The sequence below is a fragment of the Staurois parvus genome, unplaced genomic scaffold, assembly GCF_062004578.1.
Source record: "Staurois parvus isolate SC_StPar_1 unplaced genomic scaffold, SC_StPar_1.0 ptg000267l, whole genome shotgun sequence".
In the NCBI taxonomy this organism is placed as follows: domain Eukaryota; kingdom Metazoa; phylum Chordata; class Amphibia; order Anura; family Ranidae; genus Staurois; species Staurois parvus.
The window spans coordinates 1,063,751-1,088,901 of NW_028318063.1; the positions used below are offsets into that span (position 1 = coordinate 1,063,751).

The following is a 25,151-nucleotide window of genomic DNA, read 5'->3' on the forward strand; positions in this document are numbered from 1 at the left end:
TATATAATAAATGATGGTCTGTCGGGTATGTCCAACTTAAAATTTTTAGTGGACCTTAGGGAAGTGGATGAATTGAAATATATCCAAGGGAACACTTGGTTGCACTCATATATGTTGGATTCCCCCTCTCAGGGCTGGCTAATAAATCCAAGTCCTTCCTAGAATTCAGTCAAAATCATTACTTGCAGACTTTTCTTGAGGTGGTTAGGCAGGAGATTTGTGACACAGATTGAGAATGCATGAATTCCTTCTTTTGAACATAAGTTTACTGTTTACTTGTCTCACAAACAAGTATACATCTTTGCAGCACAGTCTAACTTCTACCCAAGCCTTTCTTCAATAAAGAAATGTGGTTGTCAGTGAGGGGTGTGTCCATCAAAATTGATTATGTTCAGGGATTCTACCTTCACTGTTCATTTTTTGTGGAATTTTTGGGAAGCATAGACCACCATGTTCGATTTTCTTTCCTGTTCTTTCTGTTCTTTTTCTCTTCCTACTCATCTTTCTTCTGTGTCTCCCTGTCCATTCCTGTCCCTTCCTCTGGGGTTATCCCTTAAAAAAGAGACAGATTTCTTTTCCTGGCTTGGGTCCCCTTTATCCTGACTGCTCCACCTCTATCTACCTCTTAAGTGGCTCCACCTGCTATGTCCCTCTAGCTCAGTGTTTCTCAACTCCAGTCCTCATGGACCCCCAACAGGTCATGTTTTCAGGATTTCCATTATTTTGCACAGGTGATTTGATCAGTTTCACTGCCTTAGTAATTACCACAGCTGTTTCATCTGAGGGAAATCCTGAAAACATGACCTGTTGGGGGGCCATGAGGACTGGAGTTGAGAAACACTGCTCTAGCTTGATAATCTGACCCATCTCAAAGTTTAAAGATCTATTTGGAACATTTTTCTTCCCCTGCTTTCTGCTCCTTTGGAAATACTTCTACTTCCCTTTTAGAATGATTGGCCAATTTACTAAAATCGCTTAATTGCTTTCCTGAAATTTTCTTTAGCTGCAACTGTTCGTTCATTTTGTGCAATTGTATCATTCTTCAGTAATTGTTAATTTCATAATCCCATGCTGTATAGCATCTCTCTTCAAAATATTCAAAAATTGATCATTACGTAGATGTTCCGCTGGAACTATCCTTTCCCGTAGTCCCTGTGGAATCAAATTGGACTCCACATAGGACTCTAGGAATATAATTATAAATTAGTCTTCCTATCCTGCATCCATGCTTTGGCTTTTGTTCCTCTTTCCGTTACCTAGCCTGCATCTTCTAGACCTGTGCTGTAATATCAGTATAAAAATGTATGTACAGTCATGGCCAAAAATCTTGGCACCCCTGCATTTCTGTCAGATAATGCACCACTTTGCCCAGAAAAATATTGCAATAATAAATGTTTAGGCATTCTCATGCTTATTTCTTTTGTTTGTATTGGTATGACACAAAAAAGTGAAAAAACAAAAAGCCAAATCTGACACATTCCATGCAAAACCCCAAAAATGGATTGGGCAAAATTATTGGCACCTTCTCAAAATAATTGCATTCTACATTTGTGATGATCCTGTAATTTATAATTAAACTCGCCTGTATCAATTAACAGGTGCTGACAATATAGAAATCACACCTGCAGCCAGTTAAAATGGTGAAAAATTGACTTTTTCTTTCATGTATCACTGCCCAGAAAAATATTGCAATAATAAATGTTTAGGCATTCTCATGCTTATTTCTTTTGTTTGTATTGGTATGACACAAAAAAGTGAAAAAACAAAAAGCCAAATCTGACACATTCCACGCAAAACTCCAAAAATGGACTGGAGAAAATTTTTGGCACCCACAATTTAATATTTGATAGCACACCCCTTGGAAAAAATAAATGAAATCAATCACTTCATGTAACCATCAATGAGTTTCTTACACCTCTCTACTGGAATTTTGGACCCTTCTTCTTTCATTAACTGCTCCAGGTCTTTCAGATTGGAAGGGTTCCATTTCCCAAATGCTGTTTTGGTATCTCTCCATAGGTACTCTATGGGATTGAGATCTGGACTAATTGCTGCCCAGTTCAGTACACTCCAGCACTTTGTGCAAAACCATTTCTGGGTGCTTTTTGACATGTGCTTTAGGTCAATGTCCTGCTGTAAGATCCATGACCTCTGATGCATACCCACATTTCTAACACTGGGCCCTACTTTACACCCCAGATTTCTTTGGTAGTCTTCAGATTTGATAATGCCATGCACATGGTCAAGACATCTGGTGCCTGAGGCAGCAAAGTAACCCCAAAACATCAGTGAACCTCCACCATGTTTGACTGTAGGGACTGTATTTGTTTCTTTAAAGGCCTCGTTGCTTTTTCTGGATTTAATCAAAAAGCTTTAATTTTGTTTTGTCTGTCCACAGCACATTCTCCCAAAAGGATTTTGCCTTCCTCAGGTAAGTTTTGGCACAGTCCAATCTGGCTTTTTTGTTTCTGTGTCACCAGTGAAGTCCTCCAGGGTCACCCAGCATAGAGTCCCTTTCCATTCAGATGACAACGTATCGTGCAAGCTGACACAGTTGTACTCTGTGCCTGAAGGTCAGCTTGAATTTGTCTGGAAGTTGATCGAGGTTCTTTAGCCACCATTTGAACAATCCTTCTTTGCAATCTTTCATCAATTTTTCTCTTTCGTCTACATCCAGGGAAATTAGTTACAGTTCTGTAAACTTCTTGACAATGTAGTGCACAGTGGAACATAGAGATCTCTAGAGATTGACTTGCAACCTTGAGATTGTCCATGTGTTTCCATAATTTTTGTTTTCAAATCCTCAGGCAATTCTTTGCTGCACTTTCACTTCTTCATGCTCCATGTGGCACACAGTGATACATGAAAGAAAAAGTCAATTTTTCACCATTTTAACTGGCTGCAGGTGTGATTTCTATATTGTCAGCACCTGTTAATTGATACAGGCGAGTTTAATTATAAATTACAGGATCATCACAAATGTAGAATGCAATTATTTTGAGAAGGTGCCAATAATTTTGCCCAATCCATTTTTGGGGTTTTGCATGGAATGTGTCAGATTTGGCTTTTTGTTTCTCTACTTTTTTGTGTCATATCAATACAAACAAAAGAAATAAACATGAGAATGCCTAAAACATTGTAATTGCAACAATTTTCGGGGTGAAGTGGTGCATTATTTGACATACAGGGGTGCCAATATTTTTGGCCATGACTGTATATGTGTGCAGAACATCTCCCTGGTCTTAACTTGATGGCTGCCAAATCTGCCAGTAGCTTGATATAGTTTATCTGTCCACCAGTTGCTGTCAGCAGTAGATCATACCCAGTGGCCAGCAACTGGAAAAGCCGCATTGTGCTTTTCATTTCCCTCTCAAATTGTCCTTGTTGAAGACAAAGTACTACCTAGTCTCTGCATCTTGGTGTGATTCCATCTGTACTTTTTGGGACATGTAGGACCTATAAAAAGCCTATACCTTCAGCCCTTGAACCTGTTTCTATATCTCTTGTGCTGACATTGAGAATCATTGCTTTAGTACTTGAAAAATGTCCAAATGTGACCAGGAGCACACCACGGTTTGTGACTGTATAGTCATAGTCAGGGGCGGACAGACAACTCATGGGGCCCCCGGGCAATAGGGGATCATGGGGATCATGGGGCCCCTGTGTCCTTGCCCAAACTCAAAAAAGCCTATGAAAAAGGTACCAGGGGCATCTCATTGGGCCCCCTACTGACCCCGGGCCCTCGGGCGGTGCCCTAGTTTCCAAATGGTCAGTCCACCCCTGGTCATAGTTATTGTACTAATTAATCTTATAAAAATTGCAAGCCATGGTAAAATACTTTATTCATTTTTTAAAAATATTCATTTACATCATCTTTTGTCATCAAAATGAACATATCCCTTTATCTGAAATCTAAAAATGACTATATCTACAACTTATGATACATTAGTGTGATGATCACTGGGAAAAATGCTCCTTCCGTTTGTGGTCATTAGGAAGAATTACCCCCTTACAGATACTGTAGCTAAAAAGATCAAAGGTGTAAGTGGGAACTTATCTGAGAGGCAAAAATTGCCCATTATTCAAGGAACCCCTGGTAGCCTCTGGAGGAACCCTAGTTGAGAAACTCTGACTTAGACTGTGCATTTTGGTGTGATTACTTTGGTATCCATGTTTAGGGACATGTAGGACCTACACAAAGCCTATACCTCTAGCTCTAGATCCTGCTTCTTTCTCTCTTGTGCTCCTAACATTGAGATCAATTTCTTTAGTACTTGAAAACTGTCTAAACATGACCAGGAGCACACCATGGTTTGTGACTGTATGGTCATAGTTATTGTATTAATTCCTCTTATGAAAATGAAAAATGCAAGTCATGGTAAAATACTTTACTTAATTTGTTTATAAAATTATCACTGACGTGAACATTTCCCTTTATCTGAACAAATAAAACTTCTTGTTGCTTTTCTAAATTCTTGGTTCCTTATGCTATATAAAAGAGGGTTAATGAAAGGAGTAAGGATAGTGTACAAGAGAGATCGCCAATTATTTTCTGGTTGAAATGGACCTCCTGCTGTAAAAATATACACAGTAACCAAAATACCACAGTGAGTGCAGACAGTAATGAGATGGGAGCTACAAGTGGAGAAAGCCTTCTTCCTTCCAGCAGAGGTTGACATTTTTAGAATGGTGATAAAAATACAGATATAGGATAAAATGATAAACAAGAATGGTATAAATATAAGAAGGACAGAAATAATGAAATCTTGCCTTTCAATTTCATCGTGGTTTGCTGAAGCAAGATTAAGAAAAGGTGCTAAGTCACAGAAGAAATGATCAATTATATTAGACCGGCAGAACTGTAGAGTAAAGATTAAATAGAATTCGCTTGGGCTTAAGAAGATGCCAGCTGCCCAGGACCAGAAAGCCAAATGAAAGCACAATTTAGGGGTCATGAAAGAAGAGTAGCGTAAAGGGTGGCAGATAGCTATGAATCTGTCAAGAGACATAGCAGCAAGAATTATAGACTGGGTACAAACACACAGAGAATGTATACAATACTGTAAAACACATCCATCTACTGTTATTTGTGCCCCAGCCATCAGGATGACATATAACATGTTGGGTATAATGTTTGTTGTGAACAAGAGGTCTACAAGTGCCAAATGTTTGAGGAAGTAAAACATAGGAACTTGGAACCGACGATCAAATGACACCAGCATAACGATGAGAACATTTCCAATAAGTATAACTATATAAATTAGAAGGATGAAAATAAAAAGGGGAATTCTAAAGTTTTGAAGACTCTGGAATCCCAGTAGTAGGAATTCTGTCACCATTGTTTGATTCTCCTCACACATTTATTTCAATCTGTAATAAAATGGATGCAAGTTATTATCATGGGATTTTATTTTTTTTAAGTAATTGCACCAAAAGTGAAATGAGCACCTAAATACTAAATGTGTAAGATTTTATTAAAGTGTATATATAGCCAAAATGTTTTGATGAGGGAAGGACTAGACTGTGTCTCTGCTAAGTACTCATTAAGGCCTGTTTCACATGGGCTTCAGTTTGTTTAAGAGCAGTGTGAACAGCAAGCTTTGTTCAAACTTTTAAAAAACTTTTTACTTTTTAATAAACAAGCTGATAGCAGGCTTCAGCGCTTACTGAAGCTTGTTGGAATCCTGCTGAAGCCTGCTAGCAGGTTGCTTAGAGTGGCAATCAACACTCTCATTAGGATCTGTTTTCAACATTTACAAACTGGAATTGAATGGTACTTTAAAAACATCAACAAAATGTTCTAAAAGCTCTGCAAATGCTTTGTCAAAACATGCTGTTCACACTGCTCTTTTACAAGCTGAAGCCCGTGTGAAACAGGCCTAACATTGCCTTAACCTAGCCTTCTGAAACAGTTCCAAGCAGTAAATCACAGATTTATTTGGTCTTTGCTTGGTCCATTTAAGCACAGTCAAAATGACTAAGCCCTGATAAAGGAGGAGTCTGTTTGGCCCCTGAAACATATTTACTTTTTTTTGTGCTATGAATCAATTATATTGTTAAAAACTTTGGACTCATGGACATTTGTTTGCTGCTATCATTGGATCAAACATGCATGGATTATCAACTCTGGGTTCTTCTCCAATTTCTGAGGAGTGTCCCCATTTTGTGGAGTGCTACTGAACCACAGCCAGTGCACCCAGTGATACTTTCAGTGACCCACTGAATATCTGTATACAGTACCTTGTTTGTACTTGTGTTAAGATTTAATGCTGTCTGTGTTCCTGCTAGGTACACAGAACATTTATTCTGTTCCCCCTCTTGAATATTTATTGGAAATCATTGTCACAGAATGTAAAATAAAGTAATGGGAAAACCAAGGTTACACCAGAAAAAAGAAGAGGTGGGGGTAAATATTCTAAAGGAGGAAGCTTTTCTATGAAAACTGTCTAAAAAGGCAAATCCTCTCACTATACATTGACCAGCCACTTTATTAGGTACACCTGTTCAATTTCTTGGTAGCACGCATTGCTAATCAGCTAATCACATGGCAGCAACTCAATGCATTTAGGCATCTAGACGTGGTTAAGACAACTTGCTGAATTTCAAACCGAGCTTTAGAATGGGGAAGAAAGGGGATTTCAGTGACTTTGAGCATGGCACAGTTGTTGCCAGACGGGCTGGTCTGATTATTTCTTTTTTTAATTCCTTATTTTAGTAACAGCACATGACAACAATACAGAGACCAAAAGATAAAAAGTATATTTTACAGTTCCAAAGACCCATACACGTGATCAACATAGTACACAAGAAACAGACAATGTCATTCAACAACCCATACCTTCCCTAAGTAGTTGGGCACACAGGTCCAACTCCGTAAATACGAAAGACACCCGTCTGCATAGTGCTGACATCTCAGGGTAGGAAAAGTCTCCGTCCCTCATGCTGCACCTTTTAGATTTTTTTTTTTCCATCAGTAAGCAGCAGTCAGAAGAAAAAGTAGGTGAAGAGAAGAAGGAGAGAGGGTAAAGAAGGAAAAAAATAAAAGGGGTGGAGAGCAAAATAGGGGAATCCTATTCAATGCCATTCCCCCTCCAGTCACCACAGAGCTTTACCAATCAATCAATCAATCAATCAATCGGGAAATCCGACGAGCTACACCAGAAGAGCACTATATTCCTCCGAGTAGAGAAATCCATGCCAGTAGTGCCATTTCTTAAGGAATTTTGTGTGAGCGCCTCTTTCCGTAGCCGTCATGCCCTCCATCTCATTGATGTCCATAACCTTTCCCAACCAGATGAAAATGGTTGGTGCTTGTTTGTTTCCAGAAGAGGGGGATTCAACTCTTCGCTACTATAAGCAGTAAAGGCAGAATGGAGTACCTATAGGACTTGTCAGGATAATCGTGATGATGCAGTAGGTTCCCAGGGCAGCGCATGGTCTGTAAATTTCTGAGATATTTGATGCACACCATTCCAGAAAGTCTGCAGCAGGCTGCATGACCACAAAATGTGAAGTAGGGAGCCAGTTTCCTCTTCACAGCGCCAGGGTAAATTAGCGCATTGAGGGAACATCTTGTGTAATCTGGTGGGTGTGTAATACCAGTTTGTCAACAGTTTAAAGCCAGATTCCTGGTATTTAGAACAGACTTAAGCCTTATACGTGAATCAGTAAAAGTCAACCGTAAATCTTGTTACCATTTGGCAATGTAAGACAGTTTGTATGATGGGGAGGGGAGACCAGTAATTGGTAGGAATGTGAAATCACATGACAGATCAGGGAATCTACTAAACACAGAGTTTTCAAATGGGGTAAGGTCACGATTAAAAGCTGTAGCCTCGGATAGCTGTAGCCTCGGATAGAGGAAATGTGACAATTGGACCCTGTGCCAGAAAGGCAACTACACAAAGATTGGTGTTTCCATAATTTGTCTCCTGGAGAGCCATTGGCTATGCGATATGAAATGACAGGCCTGGAAGAGACCAAGGGATTTTAGTGTTTCGAATCTCGGGTCCTGCAGACCCGGGCTGAAGGCCAGGTTCCCCACTATTGGGGTCAGAGGGGAGGGTATCGGTGATATCGATGAGGTCTTAAAATGTTTACAGCAAACCTGCCACATCTCTCCCACAGTGGGATGTGCCAGGGCTGTAGCAGCCAGATTTGCATGGCACCAAGGCATCGAATTCAACAGTACCCCCCGATAAAGCCTGTTAAAACTATACCCATTGCTTCAAAGTGCCATGCTGGCACCAATCCAGATTTCTAGTCAAATTACAAGCACTGTGATACAGGTTCATGTTGGGTAAGGCCATTCCCCCCTTCAGCTTTGGAAGTCTGAGTAGTTTCAGAGATAGCTGAGGAGGTCTCTGTGGTCTTGGAAGTATCCTGGTATGAGTATTTCAAAAACTGCTGATCTACAGGGATTTTCACACAGCAATCTCTAGAGTTTACAGAGAATAGTCCAAAAAAGAGAAAATATCTAGTGAGTGGTCAGGTCAGAGGAGAATGGGCAGACTTTCAGATGGTAGGGTCAGAATTTGGCATAAACATGAAAGAATGGATCCATCCTGCCTTTTATCAATGTTTCAGGCTGTTGGTGGTGGTGTAATGGTGTAGGGGATATTTTCTTGACACTAACAAGGTGTACCTACCAACGTGGCCGGTGAGTGTATGTTTCAGCATAAATGGCAACGTACTAATTAATAAGTCAAACAAAATGTACAAAGCACAGTAAATCATAATAACCATCATTCACTATTTTATGGCTTTAAACTGATGAAACTTTCCCTTTGAACATTACTAGGATGGCTTCTGGTGTTGGAGACACCGTATGTACACATCAATAAAATGAGAGTTATATAAGCTACGTACTTGCATATGGATTGCTCCTTTTGGGCTAGGTTTTAGAATCTCAATTATTAATAGTGCCCCATTGTTGGTGTCAGTGGACGGAATAGTGCCCTATTGTTGGTGTGTGAGGAATAGTGCCCCACAGTTGGTGTCCGTGGGGGAAACAGTACCATGTATCAGTGACAGAAATAATGGTTCAGAGGCCAGGGAAAGAAAAGCAAAGAGCCATACCCTGCACCCTGGCCACAGTTTAATGACCACTACTTTAGACTCATCTATTCCCTTCCTGATAAATATAAGATAAAATGTCCACCTCCTGTAGCTTATGTAGCTACATTCTCACAGTGGCAGAATTTCATTCAGAGTTTACATTCTTTTTGCAGTAGAGTTTACTGGCAGCTTAGGTAGTGTAATGACTTTTGTGCTTTGATTTCAAGGGCATCTCCATTTAACAGATAATCTCTCACTCAAAGCAATCTCAGCCAGGATTTAGGAAGCCGTTGTGACTGACTTTTATTACTTAAAGCGATAATAAACCCCCCAAAAACGTATTAAATTGCAGCTTACCATTTCTTAGATGTTGTGGTTGTATTTTTATTTTTAGGCTTTTTCTCCTGGTGAGCCTGCCAGTAACTCTGTTATTTATCAACAGAACAAGCTGTCCTGCAGATGTAGCAGTCAGCATTGAGACAAAGAATTTACCACTGACAAGGGTGCTCATAATGGTGGGCTTTTAATCATTTATTTATTTCAGGTACTTATATAGCGCTGTCAATTTATACAGTGATTACATATATATTGTACATTCACATCAGTCCCTAGCCCTCAAGGGGGTACAATCTAAGGTCCCTAACTCACATTCATACACATCATCTATGTACTTTTATTCAAAAAAGGGGAAAAAATTGATGTAGCTGCTTAAAAAGTGCTAGCTGGAGTTCATCTTTAATCTGTCAGTGAAGTCTATCTAAAACTGCCTGTGCACAGGTCAGTTTTTCTTTGTTCAACCAGCCAGCTGAACAAAAAAAAAACCTGACACAATTTACCTATTTACACATTCAGTGTGGATGCTGGAATCCTCCCCGCTATGTCTTTGTATTCCGACAGCAGGAAGACTCCCCCACCTCCCCAATGTCAGAATATACTGATCAGCCTGTTGGCTGTGGTGCTAATCGAACTGAAATTTTCCAACAGTATCATTCAGGAGAAGTCGATTGATAGATTGACCTTTCATAAATGGGAACAGCCATACGTGGATCAAAATGTGTCTGATTCTTGCTAAACGGGCCAAATTTTGATCCATGTATGGCCAATGTAATTCTGGTAGTGCATCTAACAATTTCTACAAAATAATTGTTTATCAACAATATAGATCACATACTTAATAGTGTTGTAGTGCTGTTTATAATTATATCACATTCAAAATGCTTAGAAACCATTCCAAAGGAGAGAGGAGGGTGCCCTCTTTCCCCTTTACTGTTCATCAAGGCCAGGGGTCTGCAACCTTTAAGACATAAAGAGCCACTTGGACCCGTTTCCGTGAGGGAAAAAAAGACTGGGAGCCGCAAAACCATTGCAACATTTAAAACAAATCCGACACTGCATATATTGCAAAAAGCGCTCTGGTCATGAAAGGGGTTTAAGGGCCCAGTAAGCAAAGGGTTAATAAGGGCCACAGTGTATCGTCATAATCACAATCATAGCCTTAGGTCAGTGGTGGGCAACCTTTTTTTTCAACTGAGCCAAATCTCGCCAAAACCACGATTGAAAATTTATTTTGAGAGAAACATTTTTAAAACTGAAAATACATCCCCCATATAGTAATTCATCCCCTATATAGTAATTCATCCCCCATAGTAATTCATCCCCCATATAGTAATTCATCCCCCATAGTAATTCATCCCCCATATAGTAATTCATCCCCCCTATAGTAATTCATCCCCCCTATAGTAATTCATCCCCCATATAGTAATTCATCCCCCATAGTAATTCATCCCCCATAGTAATTCATCCCCCATATAGTAATTCACCCCCCATAGTAATTCATCCCCCATATAGTAATTCATCCCCCATAGTAATTCATCCCCCATAGTAATTCATCCCCCATATAGTAATTCATCCCCCATAGTAATTCATCCCCCATATAGTAATTCATCCCCCATAGTAATTCATCCCCCATATAGTAATTCATCCCCCATAGTAATTCATCCCCCATATAATAATTCATCCCCCATAGTAATTCAACCCCCATAGTAATTCATCCCCCATATAATAATTCATCCCCCATAGTAATTCACCCCCCATATAGTAATTCATCCCCCATAGTAATTCATCCCCCATATAGTAATTCATCCCCCATAGTAATTCATGCCCCCTATAGTAATTCATCCCCCATATAGTAATTCATTCCCCCTATAGTAATTCATTCCCCCTATAGTAATTCATCCCCCATAGTAATTCATCCCCCCTATAGTAATTCATCCCCCATAGTAATTCATGCCCCCTATAGTAATTCATTCCCCCTATAGTAATTCATCCCCCATAGTAATTCATCCCCCCTATAGTAATTCATCCCCCATATAGTAATTCATCCCCCATAGTAATTCATCCCCCATATAGTAATTCATCCCCCATATAGTAATTCATCCCCCATATAGTAATTCATCCCCCCTATAGTAATTCATCCCCCCTATAGTAATTCATCCCCCATATAGTAATTTATTGCCCCTATAGTAATTCATCCCCCTATAGTAATTCATCCACCATAGTAATTTGTCCCCCCTATAGTAATTCATCCCCCCCTATAGTAATTCATTCCCCATATTGTGTCAAATCACTTACCTTTGCTCCGCGCGTTCCTCTCGCTGTGTTCCCGCGCCGTTCTGGTCTTCAGGGCGGACTGTGAGAGGAGAGAAGCTCGTAACGCTGCCCTGCCTACATCCTGACAGCCAATGTTTGCCAGCGGGCGCCCGGCACACAGAAGAGCTGCATTAAAAGAGCCGCGGCTTGCCGACCCTATTGCCTGTCACCTGGTGGGCAGTGTGCTCCGGACCCGAAGGAAAGGTGAAAAAGAGCAGCATGCGGCTCCGGAGCCGCGGGTTGCCGACACCCGATCTAGGCAATAGAACCCCTGGTGCACATCATTTGTAATAATCCAAATTTTAGAGGTGTTGAGGTGATGCATACTCAACACAAACTCTGCATGTTTGTGGATAATGTCCTTTTTTTCTCACCTCCCCTCACACCTCAACCCCTAACCTCTTAGGCCTTCTAGATATGCCTGGATCTCAGGACTCAAGGTTAACAGCAATAAATATAACACTTTGAATATTTCTCTCTCTGAAGCAGAACTTTGAGCCCTGAAATCCACATTTCCTTTCCAATAGTCCAATCACCATCTGAAATATTTCAGTATCAAATCAACTAGCCTCCCTTCTGCCCTATAAAGTGCAGATTATCCCCTGATGCTGGCCCACCTGACTTCCATTATGTCGAACTGGTACTCCTTATGCTTATCCTGGATGGGTAGGAAGTTTTGTATCTCTTTAGAGTACGATTGATACCCATTCTAGCCCACTTCTTGCAGTGATGGGTTTTACAACATAATTGGGGGCAATTAGATCCCGACTTCTCTGCATGACCTTACTGCGCTGCCTAGCTTTCTTAACTCCTTAAGTACCACATTCTCTAGGAAGTACCTCTCTATGTTAGTCTGGAGGTAGAAGACTGTGACCCACTTATGACTAATAATCTATTATGGATGACTCCATAGGAACGCAAGCTGTTCACGAATCCAGTACAGTATCATTACATTCTTTGACAATTTGGGATAGGTTGAAATGGTCCTCTAGATTACTATGGTACAACAACAAGCTACAGTATATATATATATAAGAAATTTCAGACATCTATTTAGAGATACACATTTGTACATACTATATTTCAGATCCCAGGCTTGAGTAAAAATGGTCTTGTAATAAGTTTTGTGTTAGTTCTTTAGTTCTATAATCATGACAACTATAATTTTATAAAGTTGATGTTGTGTCTTCTGATCTTGAGGATAAAAATCATCCAGTACAATTACCATGCCCTTTTATTTACCCTTCAATTCAAACTCCACCCCAATCAGACTCTTAATTGTATTCAATAGTCTACATAGGTCCCTTGAGTATAATTAGTTCAAGAAAAACAATAACATTCTTACTTAAATAAGTTGCTTTTTAATTTGCCAGATCTGTATATGTAATATAAGATGAAGAGCTGTTAAAATTTAAAATTCAAAGAGTTTCCCATTTTACCTACTTTCCTTGTGAGGAAGAGGCTCATATGTAGTTCAGAACCTATCACTCTTAAAGCATATAGATTACTGTGCAAAAGTTTAAGCAGGTGTAAAGAAATGCTGTAAAGTAAGAATGCTTAAAATATAAATTTTAATTATTTATTTTTATCAATTTAAAAAATGCAAATTGAGCTTCAAACCAGCATCATTTCTTATTCTTGCACACTTTGTACACTTGCACAAAGTCAGAAATTTTGTAGGATCAGGGTCAGGTGTATGATTAACAGTCATTACTGAAACAGAAAGAGCTGTGTAGGATGCTTAAAACATGGTGATGAACAGATAAACTCTGCTACTAAGGTGAACTTGTGAAAAACAGTTTTATGTCACATACTGTATCATACACCATGGCAAGACTAAGCACAGCAAAGTTCTGCATCAACAGGTCTCTCCCAGGCAAATATTTCAAAGCAGACTAGGGTTTCAAGATGTGCTGTTCAAACTCTTTAGAAGAAGCACAAAGAAATGGCCAATATTGAGGGCCGTAAATGCAATGATCAGCGAAGGAAACTTAATACTGCAGATGAAGGACACATCACGCTTACTTCCCTTCAACATCAGAAGATGTCCAGTAGCACAGAACTGTGAAAACCAGTAGTAACTAGGTACACCCATCTACTGCCCAGAGAGGTCTGGCCAGAGATGGTCTTCATGCAAGAATTGTGTACAAAAAGCCATACCTCTGATGTAAAGCAAAGCTAAGTGACTCAGCTATGCGCAAAAACATAGGAACTGGGGTGCAGAAAAATGGCAGCAGGCACTCTGGATTTAGGAGTCAAATTTTGAAATGTTTGGCTGTAGCAAGAGGCAGTTTGTTTGCTGAAGGGCTGGACAGTGGTACAATGAGTGTCTGCAGGCAACAGTGAAGCATGGTGGAGGTTCCCTATGAGTTTGGAGCTGCTCTTCTGCAAACAGAATTTGAGATTTGGTCAGGATCAATGGTGTCCTCAATGCTGAAAAATACAGGCAGATACTTATCCATCATGTCATACCACCAGGGAGACAGGTGCTTGGCCCCAAATTTATTCTGCAGCAGGACAACAACCCCATACATACATCCATTGTCACTATGAACTATCTTCGGCGTAAAGAAGAACTAAGAGTCCTGGACGTGATGGATTGGTCCCCACAGAGCCCTGATCTCTGGAGTCTGTATGGGATTACATGAAGAGACAGAAAGATCTGAGGAAGCCTACATCCTCAGAAGATCTGCGGTTAGTTTTCCAAGATGTTTTGGAACAACCTATCTGCTGAGTTCCTTCAAAGAATGTGTGCAAGTGTTCCTAGAAGAATATGTAGTTTTGGGAGTCATACCAAAAATTAATTTGATTTGGATTTCTCTTCTGTTCATTTATTTTTCATTTTGTTAACAATGAACTATTAACACTTCTATTTCTGAACCATTCTTATTTTACAGCATTTTTTTCACATCTGTAATCACTTATAACCCGCGCTCGGATACTATTAGTAGATAACAAAAAATATGCTAAATAGAAATAGAGGTGCTGGTTCTATAAAAGGCACTGACCCTCAAGTTAAATGTTAAAGCAATTAAGTGCTGCCCAATAAACGTGCAAATACCTCAAAGTATATATATTAACAAATGTATACAATGTGCTCTCTGTAAAAATATACCATCAACATAGTTGTGTGAACAAATAATTCATAAATTTAAATTAATATAGTCTCTTGATGTGCAAATGTGCAGTAATTCTTCAAGGTGCAAACGTGCAGAGATTCTTCATAAGGTGCAACAAATCCTTAGTCCTCCCCTCCGATGGTCCCACTTACTCACCAGCTCCTGTGGACTCTTATGAGAACAAGAGTCTATCACGCTTGTGTGTTAGTTATTGGCTTCAAATACATGAGTATGAACTCCTCATAAGTTGTATATAAATAGAAAAAGGGGCCCCATATAGTGAAATACCGTTTATTAAAATTAAAAGTAAAATTGTGTTCCACTCACATATAATGACAGATACAAAAGCATATAAATGCCGGACCAGAAGTAGTGCTCTGGTGTGCATTCCACCCGCTGGAAGTGACATCACCAGCTTCCCCTCCTGCCCACCCCTTGTCCTGGCCCTGCATTGACCCTATGCTGTGCTAACTTGAGAAGGTGGCTAACTGAAAAATCAGGATGATATAATGGCTTTTTTGGCTGGACCGTAATCCTTTATTATTGTGTACATATCCATTATGGACTCCGGGACAAGTTTATTGACGTCACCGGAATGTTTGAAGAATATGCCGACAAGTAAGTATTTGTTAAATCCATTGGAACTCCCTTTTTCTGGGAAAAGGTTTTCATGCACATTGCATGCTCTAGCAATATGAACATGTGGAGACCCAGAAAATGGTTTACCCATTTTACATTGTACTTCCACCACAGTGCTTTTACAGGCGTGAGAGACAGACCATCTTCCTACCAAACAAAAACTTGATGGTCTTTGAATTCACCAGCATGACTAACATGTGCCCTCAGTGGGCGGAAAAGTAAGTCCGGGTTTCTATTTCTTTATTGTTTTTTATGTGAATAAAGCTGGCCATACACTAGGCGATTTCAATCAGGAACCGGCTGAAATTCGCTCCATGTGTGGCCCTGTCTCCACCCTCTTTGATTGAAAATCTTTGGACAAACGCAACTGCAACCAGTAGGAAGCAGCTGCGGTTTGGGTATTCTGAAGGCCATCTCCAGTGCACTCAGAATACACTAGGAGCAGCGAGATGGATGGACATCTACTACATTTCCTTTTTATTAGATACTCTAGTGATATCTAAGTTTGCATTTTATGTTGAGTTATTTTTCTTCACTTCAAGTGGGTTTTGCTTCAGAAATATGTCTATAGAAATGCAGGTCAGAAGGAGGCCAACTGCAGGTAAATGAATTCTGGATAGTTTCAGACATCTCCTAAACTAATATCAGACTGACAAGCCAAAGTCTGTCTACACAATCCCTTTGACAACATTATTTGCCCTTTCTATAGTTTTTCCTGGTGGTACAAAACCTTTATTGTACTTGTCCATGGGGGAATTGTCTCCTGCTCAGAGCAGAGTGTAGTCCTTTCCTGCTCTTCTGTATGAAGTCTAGGCTGTTTAGAAATGCATCATCATCTCTCCCCTTACCAATGAGATAATCGATTTGATGGATCTCTGACAAAATGGAGGGGACCCATTATGTGTTTACCATTGTTCCTACTGTACTGTATATGCAAGCTGCTTGGAAATTAAATGTTGAGTTTTGTGTATCAACCTCATATATACGTATATGCTGTCATTCTATTGTCTATTACTAATCTCACCGACACTTCAGATGCCTTTCAGACATGAGGTGGAGATGGCAGGATGCTGCAGACATCTTTAAAAAGATAAAGATAACTATCAGTATATAACTAAGGGGGTCATTTATAAAGTGCAGCCATGGGGTTGTGAGAAAAAAAATTGTGAGATAACCTGGCTATTTCACCTGTCAAACACACATGACCAGCTCTCCTCCAATCACAGAGCAGCTCTGTGAACTTTCACACAGTACACACCGTGACCCCCCCCCCACACACACACGCACACACACACACACACACACATTGTGAATTAGCTGTAAAATGTGGACCACGGTGTGCACGGCACTATGGAGTATAATGAAGAGCAGATAGCGACATCTGCCCTCTGTTATAAAAAGGCCCTTGAATTTACTTCTGTCCACAATAGCTTGTTGTTCAATTTTTTTTATTGTATTTAATCTTGATATTTTGCTGATGGAAAACCTGATTCCAGAGGACTTCTTCTACAGCACCAGTAGATATCATGACTTGTGCGTCCTCTATAAAACTGCTGCCGCCTACCTCAAAGTTCTCAATGGGATCTGGACTTAAGGAGGATTGGGCTAGAAAGTGAGTTTTCATTATTACTTCTCTTTCTATTCTGTTTCTTTTCTATGGGGTTCAGAATCACATCAGCTGTAAATGGATGGAGCTGCCTGGTCTGAACATCCTATAAAGTCTATTGCCGCTTTTAGTTGTCTGTTCATTATGCTCATATGTTTTACTTCTTTATATTTCAGAATCTTGAAGGATGCCAACTGGAATTATATTCAGGCAAGATGGGACTTTGCGTATATGAAGGTAAGAGTAATCTAATATAATGAAATTTGATTTTTCCACAATACTTTATCACCCAGTAAGGGTTTTCCACATGGCAGTGTTGCCCAACATAGTCAAAATGCAACCATGAGGAAATAGCCTTGTTTCCTATTGTTTCCAGTTTACACTAATGCTCTCCTTTGGTTTGCACTGAAAAAAATAGGACATGTAGCATTTTTTCTTCAGTGTATAGTAATAGCATATATTACAAAAAAGAAAAATGAGTAACAAAATGCAGCAAAACACCTGTAAAAATGCATTGCAGTGCAACTTAAAATCACATGCCAGCATGCAAAGTGACAACCATAACTTACTTTTTTTTTTTAATAATTTGGAGGCACACAAGGACATCCCAGCAGATGTCTCCGTTGCTTAGCTTCAAAGGAACATTCAAGTGTGGTACCCTGCTCTGCAGAGATTTTCTATTTTTAATATTTATTGATAATATTTTTTTCTATATTCTCATTTTTATTTATAGAAACCACTAAACTTTTTACCCTGCTCTGCGGAGATTTTCTATCAAAACTGCCAAGCTTGTTACCCTGCTCTGCAGAGATTTTTTTTTATAGTAACCATCAAGCTTGTTACCCTGCTGTGCAAGGATTTTCTATTAAAACCACCAAGCTTGTTACCCTGCTCTGCAGAGATTTTCCATAGAAATCACCAAGCTTGTTACCCTGCTCCACAGAGATTTTTTTATAGCAACCACCAAGCTTGTTACCCTGCTCTGCAGAGACTTTTGATAGAAACCACCAAGCATATTGTGCCATTTACAGAGTTACTTTTGACAGAAACCGCCAAAAGTCCTGAACCCTGTTCTATAGAGACTTATTTTTTATACATACCACCAAACTTTTTACCCTGCTCGGTAAAGACTCTTGATAGAATCACCAAGCCTTTTACCCTGCTCCGCAGAGACTTTTGATAGAAACCGTCAAGCCTGTTACCCAAACCGCAGAGACTTATGATAGCAACCACCAAGCTTGTTACCCTGCTTTGCAGAGACTTTTGAAAGCAACCACAAAGCTTTTTACCATGCTCCAAAGAGACTTTTAATAGCAACCATCATGCCTATTACCCTGCTCCGCAGAGACTTTTGATAGCAATCGCCAAGCTTGTTACCCTGCTCCGCAGTGACTTTTGATAGATACCATCAAGCATATTATACCCTGTTCTACAGAGAAACCACCAAGCTCTGCAATCCAAATATATTAAACTAACACATCTGGCCTAAATTCTCCATTCTGCAAGCAACAACACATTTATTATTGTAAAACCGCTGATTGCGAATCCAGGAAGTAGCCGATCGCCTTAGGGGGATCAGGAAGAATTTTTTTCCTCTTAGATAAAAATCAGGGTTTTTCACCTTCCTCTGGACCAACTATGAATTTAGGGTTCTGAAAATTCATAATTTTATTATACATTTTGCAACCCTGAGTAATAAAATCAAATGCTAGTAAATACTGCTTTGTGAGAAAAGGAGCAAATAAATTCAAATAAAATTTAAACACTTAACACTTTGCCAGAAACTAACTGTAAAAAACTTCCTAGCAAATGGCTAAATCCAACATTTATAGAAGACTGGCTCAGCCAGACTATGCTGATTCCATCCCTGCTGTCCAGTTGGACAATGCCGATTCCCTGCTTGTGGCCTAGCTGGAATCTGCCGATTCCCTGCCTGCTACCCAGCTGGACTCCAGTAGGAAGGTTAAGCTCCCACCTGCTGATGGATGTGATACTTTCAAGTTTCCATTGTTATCACATCCTTTACATGGGTTGCCTGTCCAGCTTGTGACTCTTCCAGTATTCACATTTTACAAATCCCTGTTGGAGCGTACTGCTCCTGTTGTGTCAAAGGCTGGTGGTTCAGACATTTCCTTTGTCACCAGTAGCTGTATTTGCCATAACAACCATCAATAATAGCGCTATTCTGGGTAGTGGTCTATTACCACATGTACTATCACAAACCAGATCCAATCACAGATTGTAGTGCTCTTCTGGATGGTGGTTGAGTACCATATGTACTTTGTCACAACCCAGACAAACATTTGGCATAACAGCCCAGGAAGTAGCAGCCTTCTGGGGGGTGGTCTAGTATCATATGTACCTTGCCACATTCCAGATGCTCTTGCTGCAGCTTCAAGAGGACTAGGGGACCTTAGCCTGGTAACCAGTGCCTTGGAAAGACCTAAGCGGCAGTTGATTTGCAGAAAAAATCCTGGGAACCAGGCAAGCTACTTGGTTATAACAAGGCACCCTGATATCAGGGTTCCCATACTGTCAAATGACCCCAGTGCTCAGATAACTCATGGTATCCCAGCTTTGGGATACCTGCTGTCTTGAGGGTCTTTAAGTATCAATTTTCCTATCTCTCTGAGAATCCGCTCGACAGGGCACAAAACCAATTGTCTGACTCTGGCAATGGGGTACCCAGCCAGTTTCCAGACCCCAGCAGTGGGGCACCCAGACAGTTGCCAGAAAGTAGAGTAGTATAGGAACTGGCCAGAGAGGGATTACTTTGACACAGTTGGCCAGCTTAAAAATGTATTGCAATGCATGTGAACAAAAAATCCCTTTTTATGCAAAGTTTGCAAACAAATGTAAAAAAAGGATAGCAGTGTGCAGAGGGTTGATGCACATGATGGGTTATGTGTACAGGATGTGCAAAGCTATTTGGATTTGAGTGCAGACATATTTCTATTTCGATTCTAAAGAGAAGTTAGTTTGATAGAAACCACCAAGCTTATGTACCCTGTTCTACAGAGAATGTGTATCATTCTAAAAAATGGTCAAACATAAATTTGATCATTTATTACCATTGGGGTGTGAGGAAAAAAAACAGGACAGCCTGGTTATTTCATCTGTCAAACTCACATCACCAGCTCTCCTCCAGAAAGCTCTGTGCAGCTATATGCGAACAGTGCCAGCCATTGTCAGCCTGTCATTAGTTTATGGAGGCTGACAGGGAACTACTATTTGCATGACCCAGTCATTCCACTGGCAAGAATCTGCAGAATGCAGATAACCAGCCATGTGAAGGAGACCTTAAACTTCACAGATCTGGTATTAAGTCAAGTGCAGGTTCTCTTTAACCCCTCATATTAGAGGTATTATTTATAACAGAACTGCACTTGCTGGCGGGGCCCATGCACTTGTAGACGGGGCTCAGGATTCACAGTCTGGGAGAGACCACACAAAAAAATCTTGATGTTGTAATTTATCTTGTTAACAAGTTAACGATAAAGAACAATTGCAATTTTTTTATAGGCACTGATATAGAGCACTATAATTGTTAATTATACACTGTCACCAGGTTTGGCCTGTATTATCAGAGGACAGCTTCCACTGGAGGAATGGTGGTTTGTGGTAAACCAAAACGGCACTTGATACTGCAGGGAAGTACCTCACATTACTGGTCTGAATAGTGGGATGTTTCCACAAAGCAGGCATTGTCCCTGAGCTTACCATACTCACCAGGAACCTTTCCCTGCACTTTGCATTTTCTGTCATCAGTGGGGTCTCTGTCCCTGACCTACCACATGCTCCAGGTGCACCTGAACGGTGTGGGTACCCCGGTATATGTAGCGCCCTCTGGTGTACATATTTGGTCAGAGTAGTTAGAGGCTTGCTAGAAGCTTGGGTTTAGTCAGAGGGTTTACATCAAGTCAAGCTGGAGGGCTCTACAGGTCAGTTCTGTGGTACCTCAACCTACTCTAGAAGCTTGGAAAAGCTTCTAGAAGTCAGCAAGCAGAGGTGAGGATAGGTTAATCTGCATATTTATGTCTGACCAATCCGAGGCAGGGCAGTGTGGCAGACCAGCCCATAAATATGACAGAGCCTAACCAGCAGGGGAGTTGGGTGGAAGCTGGAGTGCTGAGGGGTGCTGCTGTGTAGCCAGGGAGGAAGCCCCGGAGGAGGGGGGTTCTGCCTCCAGACTGGAGGCTGAAGGAGAAAAGAGGAGAGCTGAAAGAGGGAGCTTCATTGCTCTACAGTCCACCAGGGGAGGACAGCCTGCAAAGTTCGTAGAGGAACCTGCCTAGCTATAAAGGCCTGAAAGAAGTTCTGTCCACAGCTGCAGGACAAGGTCAGTGTGAGTACCTCTATACCCCCAGGACGCAGAAAGGAGAAGAAGTCTACTAGATGCATGTGCTTGGCAAGTCTTCAGGGGACAGTTCATAGCTTACCCAATCACTTGTCCTGGGATCAGTTCCATAGCCAGATGGGCTTGTATTTTGTTTACTTAGGGGACTAAGCACCTACAAGTTGGGACTTTGCTAAAAGTCCACTCATAGCTCCTGAAAGTTGCATACTTTATTAAAGACTGTCATGGCTCCAGGGAATCTTCCTTAATTTGTCATTCTGCAATCAAGTTGGGCATCCCATAACCCCTTTACTCTATCCAAGTTAAATCCCCTAATAAATAAAAAAAAAACAAGCCTATAGACTATTTCTGGTGTCTGGATACAAATGGAAAATATGTGTTGCCTGGCTGTGCAGGAAGTAAAGGGGGACCCAAAACCAGCAGGTCTCAAGAGGGTAGTGTTACATATATAAGGTACTACACCAAGATGTCTGCTGGAGCTCTCAAGAGGTTGCAGTGTCCAAACAGCTGGCTACTCTGATTAACTGATGGGGCCCCTACGGCAGGGTTTCTTAACCAGAATGTCTTGGCTCCCTAGGATTCCTCCAAAGATTGCTTGGGGTTCTTTGAGCAATGAGCAATTTCTACCTCTCAGATAAGTTTCCATTGACACAAATATTCTTTTTAGCTATCCGTAAGGGGGTAATTCTTCTCAATGACCAGTGTAAGAGTATTCTTCCTGATCACACTAATGTATCATGAGTTGTAGATATAGTAATTTTATCAGGGGTTTTCCCAGATACTAGAAAATTATTTCAAAGCTTCCTCTGTGTTGAAAATGTTGAGAAAGGCTGCCCTAAGGGGACAATTCCCCTAACAGACTCCATCTGTAATAATGGCACAGGGCCACCTATAGAACAGAAGGGGACCTGCACTTGTCTACACAGTAATTACAGCCCCAGTGTAATCGCTGATAGGTTAATACAACTCATAAATATTTTCCAAGCCCCGTTATAACACCAGGGATCAGATCCAAGGAGGTAGTTATCTGCTGAGCCCAGTAGGTGTGTAGGTGACAACCAGGGAAGATAATTTGACCCCTTCTACCCCCCCCCCCACCCCCCCAAACACACACCCATATGTCAAAGTATTTTCAGTAGTAATTGGTCAAATAAAATGGGATCAGTCAAGATTTTGTTTATTGGAATATATTATATGTAATGTTGGTAAAAATGACATAAAATAAAATATATGTTAATTGCGGCATTGCATAATGCTCTTTGGCAAAATAAAGATATGCTACATAAAATTTAAGGTTTTAATTGCACCCTGGCAAAACATGGAGGTGACAAGGGAGCGCTACATAAAAATAAAATGCAAGGGTTTAGTAGCAGTGCCACTTGCCACCCACCCACAGCACTTTTACTGCGGACGGGCAACAGCTACAAGCAAAGTTGCGTACGTCGCTCTGCTTGTACTAGCACAAGGGGGTGCAACTTACCCTGCCCCCACGCACATCTGCTGCTTCTCCTTCTGGTGAGCTGTGATTGGATCACAGCTCTCACATGGTACATGGGCCAATCACAGCACCCTGTATCATGTGACCAGCTGGAGCAAATCATAGATCACTGTATTTTGAACTGTCATGAACTTAGCTATGTAACTTAAAGTGTACCAAAAAAAACAAATCCTTGATCACCCTCCCAGAGTAGTATAATGTTACTATGGTAACATCGCACTACTCTGATGAAAGCATTTTTTTTAAATATTGAAAAAAATTTAAAAAAATAAATAAAAATAAAATATTGATAAAAAAATTTTTAAGATCTTTTTTTTGTAAACTTCTTGCCAACCATCAGCTCTATGCAAAGTCACATACCCTTACGTCGTTTTCTATTTCCAGGTGTGCTTGCGCATGTGTGCGCCCTGTGTCAGTCCAGGGAGAGAAGAGAGAATACCACACTGAGTAAAATAACTATATTTTATGCATGCACATTAGATTAGCACATTTAACCTTTGATCACTCCTTTTAACCCTTTGATCATCCTGTCACCCAGCCAGCACCATTAGTACAGTATCAGTATATAAGGTTTTACACTGATCACTGTATTACTGCCACTAGCGACATCAGATAATGTCAGAGTCAGTAAGCTCCCCTCCCAGCCAGGGTCAGCTATCACACTATCGCACTCACGCTATAGGTTATTGTTAACCCCCATTACTAGTATAGTGTTTGTACGGATCAATATATTGATCACGAACAGAACTCTACCAGTGCCTCCTTTGTGTCCCCAAAAATGCAGTGTTAGCAGGATCAACCCCATTCGCTGCCGACACTAGCGTTTAGCCCCTCCGCTGTTCTTCATGGAAGATTTGCACCAATTGATTGTGGGCCAAAGCAATTTATATGCACAATACATCGCCGCCCACCCAAATTCAGCTCTTGCCAAACAATTTAGATAGAACCGTATCACAGTTTCTGAATGTAAAACTTTTTTTGGCGTAACCCTCAACATGGGCATTACAAAAAAAGAATGAATTGTGGTCATATTGGTCCACAGACCCAATTCATCATATGCCCATGTTCTCTGCTGTTACATATATACCCAACAAGGACTAGCAACATACTGGTACGTCATTGGACTTTGAGAAGTTATATTAGGGTGATGCCTGCAGCTACAGACATCATCTTGGTATCGTTTTTTTTAGCTGGTGATCGTCTTTCATGTAAAAGCAATCCTACGGGCTAATTAGCTGCTGGATTAGTTTTACAAGTAGCTGGAAGGGACATTCCTCTCCCACCGCCTTCCACAGCTTTCTCAGGCTCTTCCACCCCACAGGGAAATCCAAGAATGCAGCTGGCAGTTCCACCGGCTGACCATAGAACTGATCAGAGACCAGAATGGCTCCTATCATCTCTATGGTCTAAGAAACCGCAAGCTACAAACATGTCATCATTTCTGTTTCGCTACGTATAAACACTGCAATTTTTTAAATTGAGAAAGCTCTGATCGCACAGATCTTGGTGTGATCAGATGCTTTATAAGAGCTGAGGAGAGATCTAGCGTCCAATAGACCCCAGATTTCTCAGAAAAGAGTACATGTCACTGTCTATTGATATCACAGGGAATATTTACATTCCCTGTGCGAACAATAAAAGTGATCCAAGAAAGGGACAGTGTAAAAATAAAGAAAAAAAATAAAAATTTAAAAAAAATCAACCACCGCCCCCACTCTCCCATGCTTGCTTGCAAAGGCAAACGCAAGTGCCGGTATTAAAATAGAGATTGCACCATGCATGTAAGGTATCACTGTAAACATCAGGTCAAGGACAAAATTAATTCTAGCTCTAGAGCTCCCGTGTAAACATAAAGTGGTGACCTGTAAAGGCTTTTTAAAGAGTTGCTTATCTATATTAAAAATTACCTCGTTTGTCACCATTGCATGGGCGTGCACAATTTTAAAGTACATTAGGTATGGTATCTATTTACTTGGCATAACATCATCTTTTATACTTCAAACAGTTGGGCAATATAGTGTGTTTTTGTGCATTAAAATTCAAAAAAGTGTGTTTTCCAAATAATTAGTGTTTGAAAAATCATCGTGCAAATACAAAAAAAAATGTCAACACCTACCATTTTATTTTCTAGGGCCTCTGCTTTAACAAATATATAATTTTTGGGGGTTCAAAGTAATTTTCTAGCAAAAAAAATATTTTTCCTGCAAACTAAAAGTGTCAGAAAAG

At 40.4% G+C, this 25,151-nt stretch overlaps 1 protein-coding gene across 1 annotated transcript; it reads right to left on the bottom strand.

Moving 5' to 3' along the window:
• Window positions 1-4,412: 4,412 nt before the first annotated feature.
• Window positions 4,413-5,360, bottom strand: LOC149459239 (olfactory receptor 10P1-like). The gene has a single exon (XM_089681431.1). The coding sequence runs from the start codon at window positions 5,358-5,360 to the stop codon at window positions 4,413-4,415; it is 948 nt and encodes a 315-aa protein (XP_089537557.1).
• Window positions 5,361-25,151: the final 19,791 nt, after the last annotated feature.